Raw genomic sequence first — 12,187 nt, 5'->3', positions numbered from 1 at the left:
AGATGCTGGAGTTAAAAAAAAAAAAAAAACCCACAACTTTTACAACCGAAAACAAAGAAAAGGCAAAGTGAAGTTGATTTTTTCCCACATGGAAACATTATAGTCTGGCTGACTTTATCAGCTTGTTTTGTTGTTTCTTGTGCTCTTTTCAAACTCTGGAACTCTACCTCATGTTGGAGCAAATTGCTGCCATCTGTCAACGGAGGCAATAATAAAATCCTCAGATCTAAAGCTGTAACTAGCGATCAGAAGCTGGACTTGGGGGGATACGGTTTCTGGAAAAACTGCAGATAAGATGCCGCACAGGAAAGCTGCTGCTTTAAACCAAATGAGCAGAAAAAAAACAGACTTTTTAAGCTGTGTTTTCCCTGAATGAAGTCCTGATCGGTTTTTCTGTCTGTGCTGCAGGTGCCACCCAGGCTTCGTCGGGTTGAGGTGCGAGCACGCGGACCTGCTCGCCGTGGTGGCGACCAATCACAGGCAGCAGGCCGTTGCCACAGTGCTGGTGCTGTGCGTGATCGGCTGCGTTCTCATCATGGTGTTGTGCTCATTCTTACAGTAAGTCGTTGAATTTTAGCGTCGTAGCTGACGATCAGCTGCAGTGTTTAAGAGGATAACCCTGAAGCTCTGTGGGACCGCTTCATTTCTGTTTTTCCCTCCTCCTTCTCCTTCTCCAGTTGCTGGTGGAGGCAGGACTGTCGGCGGCGGAGTCGTGCGCATCTCTACGTGACAGAAAAGCACGGAGCATCCTGCTATCCACCGGAGAGTGGTACTTATCTCTGCTTTTCTCTTGGGTTTTTATAAAAGTGCACCATGGAAGTCGCATTTCCGTGATTGAACAAAGCGTTGGGTGAGCACGAGGAGTGCTGGAGTGACTTTGATGACGAACGGAAAGAGCCACAAAGGTCCAAAACATGTTGCACGCACACACCGGTTGTGTCAAGGCAACGAGTACACAGCTTCACTTGGAGGTGGAGATGTAAATGACTGTGACAGGAATAGGTCTGCTTTTGTTTAAAAATGGTCTTTGGACGTCATTCAAAACATGCTATAAGCACTATAACAGATTAATTGTGATTTGCTTTATAAAGTGTCTCATTGGTTTAATTTTTCTCTGTAGCTCTCAGTCAAAGGCACGTTTAATTCAGGTGAACACCTCAAAGAATTTTAGCTGTATTATCAGCAACTTGTTTCCAGAGTTAGTCTGATTGAACAGAATATGTTGAACCTGCAGATTTTTCTTTTTAATTTCAGTCAGAAGCTTAAATGAAGACAAGGTGTGTTTGAATAACTCCTATATTTCTGACTACAGACTAATTTCCCCCCCCATAGTGGTTGTGTCACCCCGGTTCAATAATGTAGCTCACTGATTTGATTTTAACGCTTCTCTTATGGGATTAGTTGGAGAAGTTTGTGTTTATCCTGTAGATGAGCGGAAAGGGTTGGTCTTTAGTCATGTCTCTGCATCGTTCTTTTAATGGGGCAAAATTAGTGTTTTTATATTGTTTTGGTCATACTGAAACAAGATGGAGCGTAAAAGCAGCACTGATGTGGTTGAGTGTTACTCATCACTTTAAGTAGATGCCCTCAGATGCGTTTTGGCAGAATTATGACTCAGTAATTCATCACTTCTATTAGTCAAACTCATTAGAAATAAAACCGAATGAATTTTGTGGCGCATACCTGACGTTTACATGGCAGTCGTTGTTTTTATGGTTTGCCAACTCATTCCACATCCACAAACCATGTTTGATGGATGTTTGAGGTCAGCAGATTTGAACTGATGACGAATTTTGAAGGTTGTCCAGTTTTAAAAATTTTTTTTAGTTGTTCCATTCAAATTCTACTAATTGTTCCTTTTGGAGCAAACCAACCCCAGGATGAGACGCTGCTGATATGTTTAAAAGCTGAACGTGTTTTCAGTGTTAAATTTCAATTTTACACTTCCAGACATATCCTTGAGCCTGACTTTGTTGTCGACTCTTGGAAGGTACGCTGGTGTTTAGCTGCTTCCATCCATGGTAGATCGATTTGGTGGTTCTTGGTTTGTTTCTGACCACCTAAACCAATTCTCGAAGTTAACAACAGTTCAGGCTCTGTTTTTAAATCTCGGCGAAGCAGCTACAACTTCTTTAAACCACTTGCCTAAATGCAGCTGCTCAGACCTTTTTTTTTATTTCCAAATTTACATTAGAATCAGCTTTAAAACACATTTTTGATCTGTGTAAATCTACATACCAAATCATAAAAGTACTTTGTGTAATCATTCAGATTTAAAAATGAATAATTGCAAGCATGATGTTCTGATAATATCCATGTCAGGGATGAGATTTCTGCGCAGGGTGTGGGTGAACTTTGGACTGTAACATGAATATTTAATCACTGCTGTCTTATTTAAATTTCAGTGGTCTGACGAGATGTTTCGTTTGAACTCAAGCTTTCGGCGTCACTGCGTGTTTCTCATCTGTGCGGCCCAGCAGTCCTTCTGGATTGGATCCAAAAGAAGACAGAACGACTGACCCGAGGCAAAGTGGCTTTACCTTTCATGTGACCGCAATCGGGCCTCCTAATTTGAGAGGTGAGATGTTTTGTTGCGTTCTTTTTTTTTTCCTCCCACAAACTGGGACCGTTTGGACTGCGACAAACCATGAACTTGCGTACCTTTGCTCTTTGTTTCTGTGGAAATCCGCTCAGAACTGCAACAGTCTGTTTGAGCCTCTGAAAACAAAGATGCTGACAAATCCCGCACTGGAGGAACTCTGCGTTTCTTCCTTTTTTTGTTCATTACTCGCTCTAAAGGACACGAGGAATCCTCTGCAAGACCATTAACCCTGTGAAAAAGCTAAAAAGCCATGATCTATTTATTTATTTTTTTGACAGCAGTCGCTCATTTCACAATTCCTATTTTTGTCTTTTATTACCTTTGCACATTTTTTTTTTTCTTCTTGAACCCTGCAAACACGGAGGACTTTTTTATGAACTGACGGAGGTGAAAAACCGATGCTTTAAAAGTGTTTTAGTGTTTTCTTTTTTTTTAAAAACTAGAATCTCACGTCACCTGATAGAAGTAGGAATTGCTGAACTGGTCTGTCTGTGTTTTACATTTTCTGGACTTTAATCATCATTTATTATAAACAATAACTTGGAACTGTTCTAACGAAAAGTCTTGATCCCTCCAACGTTGTGACTGAACTCGAATGATTTGTCAGTTTGATTTATTTTTCTTTTTTTTCTTTTGTTATTCCTGAGCTGTACTTGAACATGACTTTTGAATCAGAGGCTTTCGTTTTTGGATTTGCAAGCTGTAGCCGACACATGCACATCCTGGGTGGCCACTTTTTTCTTACGCTACACTTTTTTATTAGTGCACTTTTCTATAAATATGCTTGCTGTTCATATATATATATATATATATATACATATAATTAATGTACACGCTGCACAATGGTGTCACTTGAAAACCGAACGCATCCGCATGTGGAGATGCCAAATATTACACTCTGCCTGAATGAGCACCGGGGGGGAAGGAGGCATCGTTTGGACATGTCCACCTGAGGATGCATGCTCTTAAACCGCAGCTTGTATTTTTAAAGCTGCAACAGAAAACAGAAGAGGGTTGCAGCAAGAGCTTTTTAAAGGAAAAAAAAAAAAGCCTCTGATTGCTTAAAAAAAATGATCTGGAGTGAAGGAATTTAAAATATTTACAAACTGACGTCAAACTAATGCCTGAACACGTGCTTTGTGGTTTAAAAAAAAAAAAAATCTATATGTATATAATCAATGTGATGGTATTTTGTATGCCAAAAAACTGAGAGGATAAAAGTTGTTTCTGTTTACAGGATCTGATATTTGCTTTGCTGACGTTGTTATCATATTGATGTGTCAAAAACCCCTCAGTCTGCTTGGAGTGTTTCAAAGAAAAATCATCTGAAAAGACCTTAATGTTCTTTATGTTGTCACAGCTGGAAGGCTTCCAATATATGTTTGCTTTCCAATGAACAATTAAAAATGCAAGTGCTTGTCTGTGTCCTTTCGTAAATGTGCTGATCGACCGCTCCTCCTGCTCTCTCGGGTTTCTTCTTCGGCCCTCTCTTCAAGCGCTCTGATCTTCCCCGACTCTCCGCGCTCCTCTTCCTCGGCACCCTGAACCTCGGGGCACGTTTTCCACAACGAGCCAAACTCCTGAGTGCTTTTATAGCTGAAGGAAATGATTTGGTCCTCCTCCTCCTCTTCTTCTTCTTTTCCCAGACCCGTTTCTGTTGAGGCGTTTCTTCTCACACGGCTGACTCTTCCTGTTTGTGTTTTTGTTTTGTTTGGAAGCCACAGGGTTGGTGTCTTCCTCTCTAATGCCGCGCTCCTCTCTCTTGTTGTCTGACAGAAAGGCTTCGTTTTAAAATCCCATTATGTCAGCAATTGGATTTCTGCGGAGCCCTTTAGAGCCGACTGGCTGAGCGACTAAACTGGCTTTGAATTAAGCGGCTCTCGCGGTTGCATTTCTAAAGATAAACTATCGAGCAGAGGACGCTCATTGACGGGGTAACACATTAAATAACATTTTAAAACTGTCTGTTCACGTTTATTGGACACCAGGTAGAAGAATTTTGTTGTCGTTTTTGCTGTTAAAGTCCAATGAAGTCTTAAATTGGTTTGGGGGGAAAAATACCAGGTCTGATTCTCCACAACAGGCTGGAACCATGATTTAGATTCCTGGGCCCCTCGATGCTTTTTCCGATCTCTAGACCTCTTTCTTTTTCGTCGGCCCCTTTTTGATCCGCAGGACCGACAACCGCACTATCAGCTTCTGACCAGATGGTTAAAAATAAGCGTATTTACGAAGGTATTAGGCTTAAGCAATCCGGATCTATTCCTGCTTCTTAGCACTGAAACAAATCATTAGAAAAGATCAAGACTGAGCAGCTTCAGTTAAAAGGTCAGTCCAGCCCAGACTTCGTGGAGGTAACCGATCTAAAGAGCTCTCCTGATGAGTCTTCACACAGACCCTGGTGATTCAGCTCACACACCGTGTTTCTGTCTTTATCCGTCCGGCTGAAGTTGTTGCTTTAACTTGTTCCATGTTGCCTACGAACACAAACTACACTGACTTCTGATCGTTGGTTAGAAAGAATATGTCCACATGTTTCCACCTCTTAATAATCGTGTTGTTTTTGTCTTTTCTGAGTGAAATTCATACAATAAAGAGATCTCAAACATTACAATCACAGGTTACGGCCATCTAAGTGGTTTAGTATTTGAAATTATTACGATAAAATGTCTTCCTGTAATTTATATCTCTGTGTACAAGGCCTTCATTAATTTTGCACATTTACTTTTTTTTTGTCTGATGGAGGCACCAAAGTGTAACCAAATCTGTTGTAGTTAATGTAGTTTGAATACTGTCTGTGTTATGTGGCTTATCATTTTAAAAAAGAGCATTCCTCTGAAACTTGTACAATGATTGGACTGGAAATGAGAGGAAAAAGCAACCAATGTCTAAATAGAGCCATTAGAAAGGCTGAAGAATGACTGTTTCAGACCACTTTAAAAAATAAATAAATAAGGAAACCCTTCTTCTTAAAGCATAAAAAATAAAAAAATGAGTGGATCAAAAACTGTATTTATTGAAAAAATGGTGTCTTTTTATATTTAACCACAGAGCTTTACCTCACTTTGTATGTATGAATTATCTCTTTGTTTCTGTCTAATTTCCCTAATGTTTATCAGGTAAATAAAACCAATTTCCATACAAAATTAAAACTGAATTCACTTGTTGTTGTTGTCTCTTATTTCTGCTCCGGGGTGTTAGTTCTGAGGCCAGTCCCGACAGGTGTGTTCCTGAACACACTGAGCTCATGTGACGTTCAGACTGCACACAGGTAGAGCTTACGTGGTTTCTGAAGGTGACAGCTGAGGCTTCAAAGCGAAGGGTTGATTTATACGCAATCTGAACTTTTCAGATTTATATTTTCATAATTATACATAAAAATTTGTCCCATGTAACTAAAAGGTGAAGTGTTTTGTGTAGTGCCATCACTTATAATCAAAAATAAAAACCCCAGGTTGTAAGACCACATAGACCCGCATATCTAAATACCTAACATTAACCCCTTGTTATTGGTGCATAAGCTGCTGAAGTCGTGACGGCAGTTCGTCCAGCGACACAATCCGGTGCTCATGAGGAACGTCAGCGTCTATGTGCTTGTTGTGTCGGTCTAAAAGAAACCCATGCAAGCCGGCGGACCTCGATGCGAGGTAATCGTTCACTAAGTGGTCCCCGACGTGAGCCACGCTGTCAGCCGGCGTGCCGCATTTCTGCAGCGCCTGAACAAAGATGGCCGGACTGGGCTTCGGGACGCCGGCGGCCTCCGATGAGATCACAAAGCTGAAGTGCGACAGCATCCCGCAGCTCTGTAAAACTGCTTCGAGGCGGTTGTCGAAATTGGAGACCACACCCAGCTTCAGTCCGAGAGAGGAACATCTCTCCAGGGCCGGCTTTGCGTCGGGATACATCTGAAAGGAAAGAGCGTCACACAGATTCGGCCTGGATGTTTCAGCGAACGTAAACAATATGAGAAACTAACATTAAACACAAGTCTAAATCACATTTGAAGTAAACTCCTTTGTTCGGTGTGTATGAATGTGTCTAACGCTGCTTACCTCCCAGTTTGCTGCATTTTTGAAGTTCAAATAAGCATTGTAAGCCACAGTATTTAACACGGCTGGATCCTGGACCCTGCACTGGGACAGAGTGTCTTTCACCACTCTCATCCACCATAACTGGGCAGTCAGACCCTGAGATACACCATAGTTTGGATACCTGCTGGAATAATCTCGATACACCCGCCCGAAAGCAGCGTCGACCTCCGCATGACTGAGGCTCAGGCCCAGTTTTTCAGCCTCCTTGCAGTACTGCACCCCAGCGGACCCGAGCACGCTCACCAGGGTGTCTTTAACATCCCACAGCACCCAGCGCAGAGGACTTCGAGCTTGCATTAGAGCTGCGCAGACAGAAAAAAAGACACATTAATAACTGAGAAAACTAAAGACAAAGTGGGCAACAGTTATTTTAATCATTCACTTAGTCAAGTGTAATGGAAAGATCCTAAACTTGTTTAATTTACTGTAGAAAAACACAGATTACTTATTCTTATCTACCTTAGCAGAATAAATCACTTTAGAATGGTTATTCTGATTTTATAAAAAAACTGGCAGCTGCACACAAAAACAAAAATAAGTCTTAATATTAGTAGTAATAAAATGAATATAAAGTGATAGTAATTTAGACTTATCAAGTGGAAGAAAATTCAAGTTAATAAAAATTTCCTTTAGGAGATGAATAAAGTAAATTCCCCTTAGGGAGGTAAATACGGAAGATCTGCTTTTGCGCATGCGCTTCAGGAACCAGAGTCCTGTACAGGTGTGGAAATGGAACGCAGCCCTCACGTATAAACCTGAGCTCATCCGCGGAATTATTTCGAGCCAAAATGTGCGCTCTGCGGTTCATCATCAGAACATCCAACAGTCATATATTTCGATGCTAACAACAGTAACTATGTGACGTCACTTCAGTAAGCTGTCTCCGTTGTCCTGGTAACTGGTTCTGACCATGAACAAACGACCAGAGACGTTAGCTGAATCGACTTCCTGGTTAGGGTGGTATCAGGCTTTTACGTTTTACTTTTTTTTCTTTTTCTACGGTAGCTGCTGTCAACACTCTGTAACTCGACGTACACCAGCTGTTAACATATGACGCCATGTTAAAGAGACACACCGAAACAGAAACCAGATTTGACGTTTTAAATTTACCAATATAAAGTCCTCGCGACTGTCGATGTCGGCGGTTTTAAAATAAAGGTCACCAAAACAAAGTTAGTGTCCCTTTTCTCCTCTTCTTCATCTTGCTCCTCGTCATCCTCTCTGCAGGAGGTTCGGGCTTTTATTGCCATCTGTTGGAAAACTGGTGTCGCCCCTTTTTATGAGAGTAATAAAAAATAATTTACTCTCATTACATATTTTGACTTAATTTTTTTTTCCAACTTAAAAATCGTGTAACTTATTTTTGAATTACTACGGCGTCAGCTAAATAAATCCTCATTCCGTGTTTAAATTGTCGTTTTTAAATACATCCACTCCAGCAGGTGGCAGTATGCAGCCATTACCCCAAACCTAAAACCCGACATACGCGCATGCGCAAACGTTCACGCAAAATGTGCGCATGCGCAAATGTTCACATGTTCAGTCAAGGAAGGACAAACATCAACTACTGACTGCTGTTTATAAGAAATATCAAACGATGTCGTTTATTTTTCATAAACTAAGAACAGTTTGCTGGTAGCGCAATGGCAACTCCAGCTATTCGGACGTTCCGGAGGTTAGAGGGCCTGTTTTGTGTTTACAAACCCGTCGGTGTGCACTGGAAACTTGTGCGGGACACCATCGAGACTAATCTTCTGAAAGGTGAGACGTCATGGTGGTTTTACGAACTGTGTCCAACATCCGAACGTCACATGTCAAAAGTTATATTTTGTAATGACGTAAAATCATCAGAATGTGTCGTCCTCCAGGTGTAAACGCTTCACCTCCGCCAGTCCCTCACGAAGTTCGCTTTTTGGAGGGTTCCAGCGATGAAGCTGAAGCCCCCAGAGGACTCTCAGTGTATGCAGCCTCACTGCCTGCTCTGTCCAAGCATCCTCTAGGTATGCAGATAAATCTGAGGAACAGTCTTATAGGTTATTGACGTTTCACTGAACCTTTGCTGTCATAATGATGTTAGTTTCTCTGCCCCAGAGTCTTGAAAGTTAGTCTTTCTGTGGTGAGAGAAAGGTCTTAGTTTTGTTCTTTTTGGGTAAAACAAAAGACAAAGAAGAACTACAGTGCTGAAAGACTTTGCTGAAGAAGCTAAAACTTTCTGCTAAAAAATGTTTCAGGTTTAAAGCAACAAAGTCTTTCCACAAAGTAAATCTTTGTTTCCTAATTTATCTAATTAACTGTCTAACCAAGTCATAAATTCTGGCAAAACTGCAGCTAAAATGATTTTAGGATTAAAGGAGATCCTAATATATATCTGCGGGGAGTTTTGTTTTAAATAAAGTTAAGTATTTTGAATAATAACATGAAATATTTTTAAAAGCTGTTTAATTGTGTGAATGCTGACTCATCATTCACACAATTTGAATAATCCTCAAAGCTGAAGAATCACAGACTAAATTACCGCCTTATGTTGACCCGCTTACACATTTTAAGGAGTTTTCTTTGTTTTTAAGACTGTCTCCCAGCAGCACAAACCTAGTCACAGCCCAAATGCTTCATCTCAGAATTTACAGCCGTCTTTCAGCTCTTTAGCTGCTAATGTTTATTGGAATACATTTACAAATGCGTTAAAAAAAGTAAGGCTTGGTGGGAGGGTTTTCCAGGAAAAAGCTTCTTTTCTTCAGCTTCCAGCCTTAGTTTTGAAAAAGTTGACCTGAAAAAACAAAAAAGAACAAGACTTCTTGAAGAATGTTGTTTCTCCAGCTTCGGCACAAACACTTAAACACTTGCAGCTCAAATTTTAAAATTCCTCCACAACAAGGTCATTCAGAGGATGATCGATTCAAGTTATTGTTTACTTTGAGTTTAAAGTCTGGTTTTATTTCTAAAGCACAGTCTGTAATGTCCCAGTCAGGAGGGGAATTGTTTGTTCTATATAAAATATAATGCTGTTAAATGATTTAGTAAATCGTAAACATTTTTTGTTGTGTTTTAGTAACCGGACCTGAATTTCAGCATATTCGAGTTGGAGTTGGACATCGCCTGGATGCCTCGTCCTCTGGTGTTCTCGGTATAAGTTTACACTTGATCTTAGAGTGAACGTGTTACATTTAATCAAAAAATATTTAAAATATTCCCTAATTTCTGCTCTGCAGTTCTTGCTGTTGGGAACGGAAACCGAGCCCTGAATGATCTGTACAACACACGAACCACACGGGTAATTTCACATCCCTGCTGGTTTTAAACCAGATCTAAACTCTGGAGTTACGGCGCAGTATTAATAAATTCATTGGTGTTTATTTATTTTTATGCAGGATTATACATTGGATTGTGAATTTGGGACAGCAACACATGACTTCTCTCCCACGGGGCGAGTTGTGGAACGATCCACTTACGGTAGTCAGCTTTGCTTCGAGTCGTTTCTTCGAAGTTTCAGTCGTTGACAGTTTTTGTCTCTAAAAGATCAGCTTGTTCTCCAGGTCACATCACGCAGGACAAACTAGAGAGAGTGACTGCGATGCTGGAGGGAGCCAATCAGAAGGCCTTGAAGCTGTATGTTAGCTATTTCCGTATCAGTGTATCACTTATCAGTGCCACAGTGAAGTACTACGATTACGACTTGTTTTTATCTTTTAACAGGTATTCTAACGTGGACATGAACTCACAGGAGGCGTATGAGTTGGCCGTGCAAGGTTTACTGGGTCCAGATGGGAAATCGGCTCCTATTTTAACAGGCCTACGCTGCATGCACTTCCAGCCCCCCAGATTCACTTTAGGTAAACTCTCAGCGAAGCACAAGAAGCGTCTTGTTTACCAGTTTCGTAAAACATGCGTCCCGTTTGACGCTCGTGTCTTCTGCTTTCCCAGAGGTGCAGTGCCTGAACGAAAGTCAGAGATATTTACGCAAAGTTGTGCACGAGATAGGACTCGAGCTGCGCAGCACGGCGGTGTGCAAAGGAGTGAGGCGGACCCGGGACGGGTTTTTCACCCTGCAGGACGCGCTCACCCGCCACCACTGGAGTGCTGCTGATGTCATGCGGGCCGTCTACAACTACCACTCCTCGAAGAAAGACAGGAAACGCCCCCAGCTGCTGATCGAGAGACCCGTGTTGGGAGCATCCGTCGGAAAAGTGACGGCCGCTCAACAGAGCGAAACGAGTGAAGATGTGTCGGCAGGTGGAGCTCGGTGAGAAAAGCGGCCGTGGGATTCCACTGGTGGCTAAATAAACAAAACTGATCAGCAGCCTGAACTCAACATCACTTCTCATGGTTCTGATCTGAGAAGCTGGTCTGAAAAAGATGCAGAAAGACTCTAAGATGTGTTGTTTTCACAGCTCATTTGTAGCTTTTTTTGTGCTGTTCTGGGCGGTGGGGGAGCCGGTGGCTCAGACACACACTCACATCTAAGGTCAAGTTAGTGTCTCTAGTTAAGCAGCTGTGTTGGACTGTAGGAGGTAACCGGAGTACCTGGAGAAACCCCACTGCTGCACAAGGAAAACAAGCAAACTCCACACAGAAAAGACTTGAACCCAGGACCTTTTTGCAACAGCAAACCACTGCTTTAATCCCAGTCTCACTTCTTTCCTACTTTAAAAAAAAAAAAAAGTGTTCCTTTTTTGCCATTACCCGTGTAACATTGTTTTATTCCGCCACTTATCTGAGTGTCCATGTGTTTAATGTGATACAAGTGTCCGTGCTCCGGTAATGTCCTTTAAACTGTCTCCAAGGCTGCAGCGGGACTTCGACCTGCTGGTCTCATCCTGTTAGGCATTAAAGTGTCCGTCTGATCTATCCTGGAATACTCTTTAATGACGTGGCAGCGAGCCAGTTCTCTCCCTGTGAGCATCATCTGCTGTAGAGAAGACAGGAATAGTGTTGCTCATTGCTGCAGGCTTTCAGAATAAAACGCTTCTTTAAATCTTGTTTCAGTCCATTTTTTTATTGTCTTAAGCAATTTTCAAGAAAGAACTTGGTAATTTGGTTATGACAGTTAATATTTGGATTTAGCCTTGAAATGTGCAGCATTTTGAGGCTTCATTTAGTCCCTTCAGTTGTATCCAGCTAAAAAAAAACCACCCTCCTGCTGGAGGCTTATTTGACTTTATTGATGTGGCGCTATTGTTTTCATGCTCCTCGTAATCTCGAAGGACTTCTTGTCCTGGTGGGGAAAACACAGTTTTCTTTGTTGGGCTGGAAGAACACAACTCACTCCAGGACATGAATTAAATACGCGAGTAAACAAATTGTCCTCCCGGAGGTCTGTCGAGAGTAAGACACGACAGAACAATTTTGTTCTCGATTATTGCACAGTAATGTAATAAAATCTGACACCAAAAAAATGTAAGTCCATTAACTCAGACTATCTAATTATAGGGGCAAGGAATGCGTTAACGGTTCAGCTGTGCCAGCTGGGAGGAGGACGTGTGCCAGTGTGATTTAT

At 41.6% G+C, this 12,187-nt stretch overlaps 3 protein-coding genes across 3 annotated transcripts in view; 2 read left to right on the top strand and 1 right to left on the bottom strand.

Annotated features, from left to right (window-relative positions):
• The window catches only part of tgfa (transforming growth factor, alpha), an 8,355-nt gene extending 4,336 nt beyond the window's left edge, over positions 1 to 4,019 (top strand). Inside the window, exons 5-7 of the mRNA XM_017408047.3 lie at positions 409 to 558; positions 678 to 769; positions 2,406 to 4,019. Coding sequence (XP_017263536.3) covers positions 409 to 558; positions 678 to 769; positions 2,406 to 2,413 — 250 coding nt within the window. The 3' untranslated portion in view covers positions 2,414 to 4,019. The remainder of the gene's footprint in view (positions 1 to 408; positions 559 to 677; positions 770 to 2,405) is intronic.
• Positions 4,020 to 5,598: 1,579 nt separating this feature from the next.
• On the bottom strand, positions 5,599 to 7,950 carry hdhd3 (haloacid dehalogenase-like hydrolase domain containing 3). The gene is made up of 3 exons (XM_017408046.3): positions 7,804 to 7,950; positions 6,655 to 6,995; positions 5,599 to 6,507 (listed from the first exon to the last, which is right to left on the bottom strand). Exons 2-3 carry the CDS (start codon positions 6,988 to 6,990, stop codon positions 6,109 to 6,111), a joined length of 735 nt encoding a protein of 244 aa, XP_017263535.1. The 5' UTR covers positions 6,991 to 6,995; positions 7,804 to 7,950; the 3' UTR covers positions 5,599 to 6,108.
• Positions 7,951 to 8,045: 95 nt separating this feature from the next.
• On the top strand, positions 8,046 to 11,665 carry trub2 (TruB pseudouridine (psi) synthase family member 2). The gene is made up of 8 exons (XM_017408125.3): positions 8,046 to 8,454; positions 8,562 to 8,693; positions 9,743 to 9,817; positions 9,903 to 9,964; positions 10,062 to 10,143; positions 10,227 to 10,299; positions 10,387 to 10,523; positions 10,615 to 11,665. The coding sequence occupies exons 1-8, from the start codon at positions 8,337 to 8,339 to the stop codon at positions 10,935 to 10,937; spliced, it is 1,002 nt and encodes a 333-aa protein (XP_017263614.1). The 5' UTR covers positions 8,046 to 8,336; the 3' UTR covers positions 10,938 to 11,665.
• The last annotated feature ends 522 nt before the right edge of the window (positions 11,666 to 12,187 follow it).

Source organism: Kryptolebias marmoratus, linkage group LG4 (genome assembly GCF_001649575.2).
Source record: "Kryptolebias marmoratus isolate JLee-2015 linkage group LG4, ASM164957v2, whole genome shotgun sequence".
Classification (NCBI taxonomy): Eukaryota; Metazoa; Chordata; class Actinopteri; order Cyprinodontiformes; family Rivulidae; genus Kryptolebias; species Kryptolebias marmoratus.
This window is presented reverse-complemented; position numbering and strand designations above follow the sequence as displayed.

Coding starts and splice junctions, on each gene's coding strand:
- hdhd3 (XM_017408046.3), bottom strand. CDS start 6,990: ATGCAAGCTCGAAGTCCTCTGCGCTGGGTGCTGTGGGATGTTAAAGAC. Junction 6,508..6,654: donor AAAATGCAGCAAACTGGGAG/GTAAGCAGCGTT, acceptor CTTTCCTTTCAG/ATGTATCCCGACGCAAAGCC.
- trub2 (XM_017408125.3), top strand. CDS start 8,337: ATGGCAACTCCAGCTATTCGGACGTTCCGGAGGTTAGAGGGCCTGTTT. Junction 8,455..8,561: donor CGAGACTAATCTTCTGAAAG/GTGAGACGTCAT, acceptor GTCGTCCTCCAG/GTGTAAACGCTTCACCTCCG. Junction 9,818..9,902: donor CTCGTCCTCTGGTGTTCTCG/GTATAAGTTTAC, acceptor TCTGCTCTGCAG/TTCTTGCTGTTGGGAACGGA.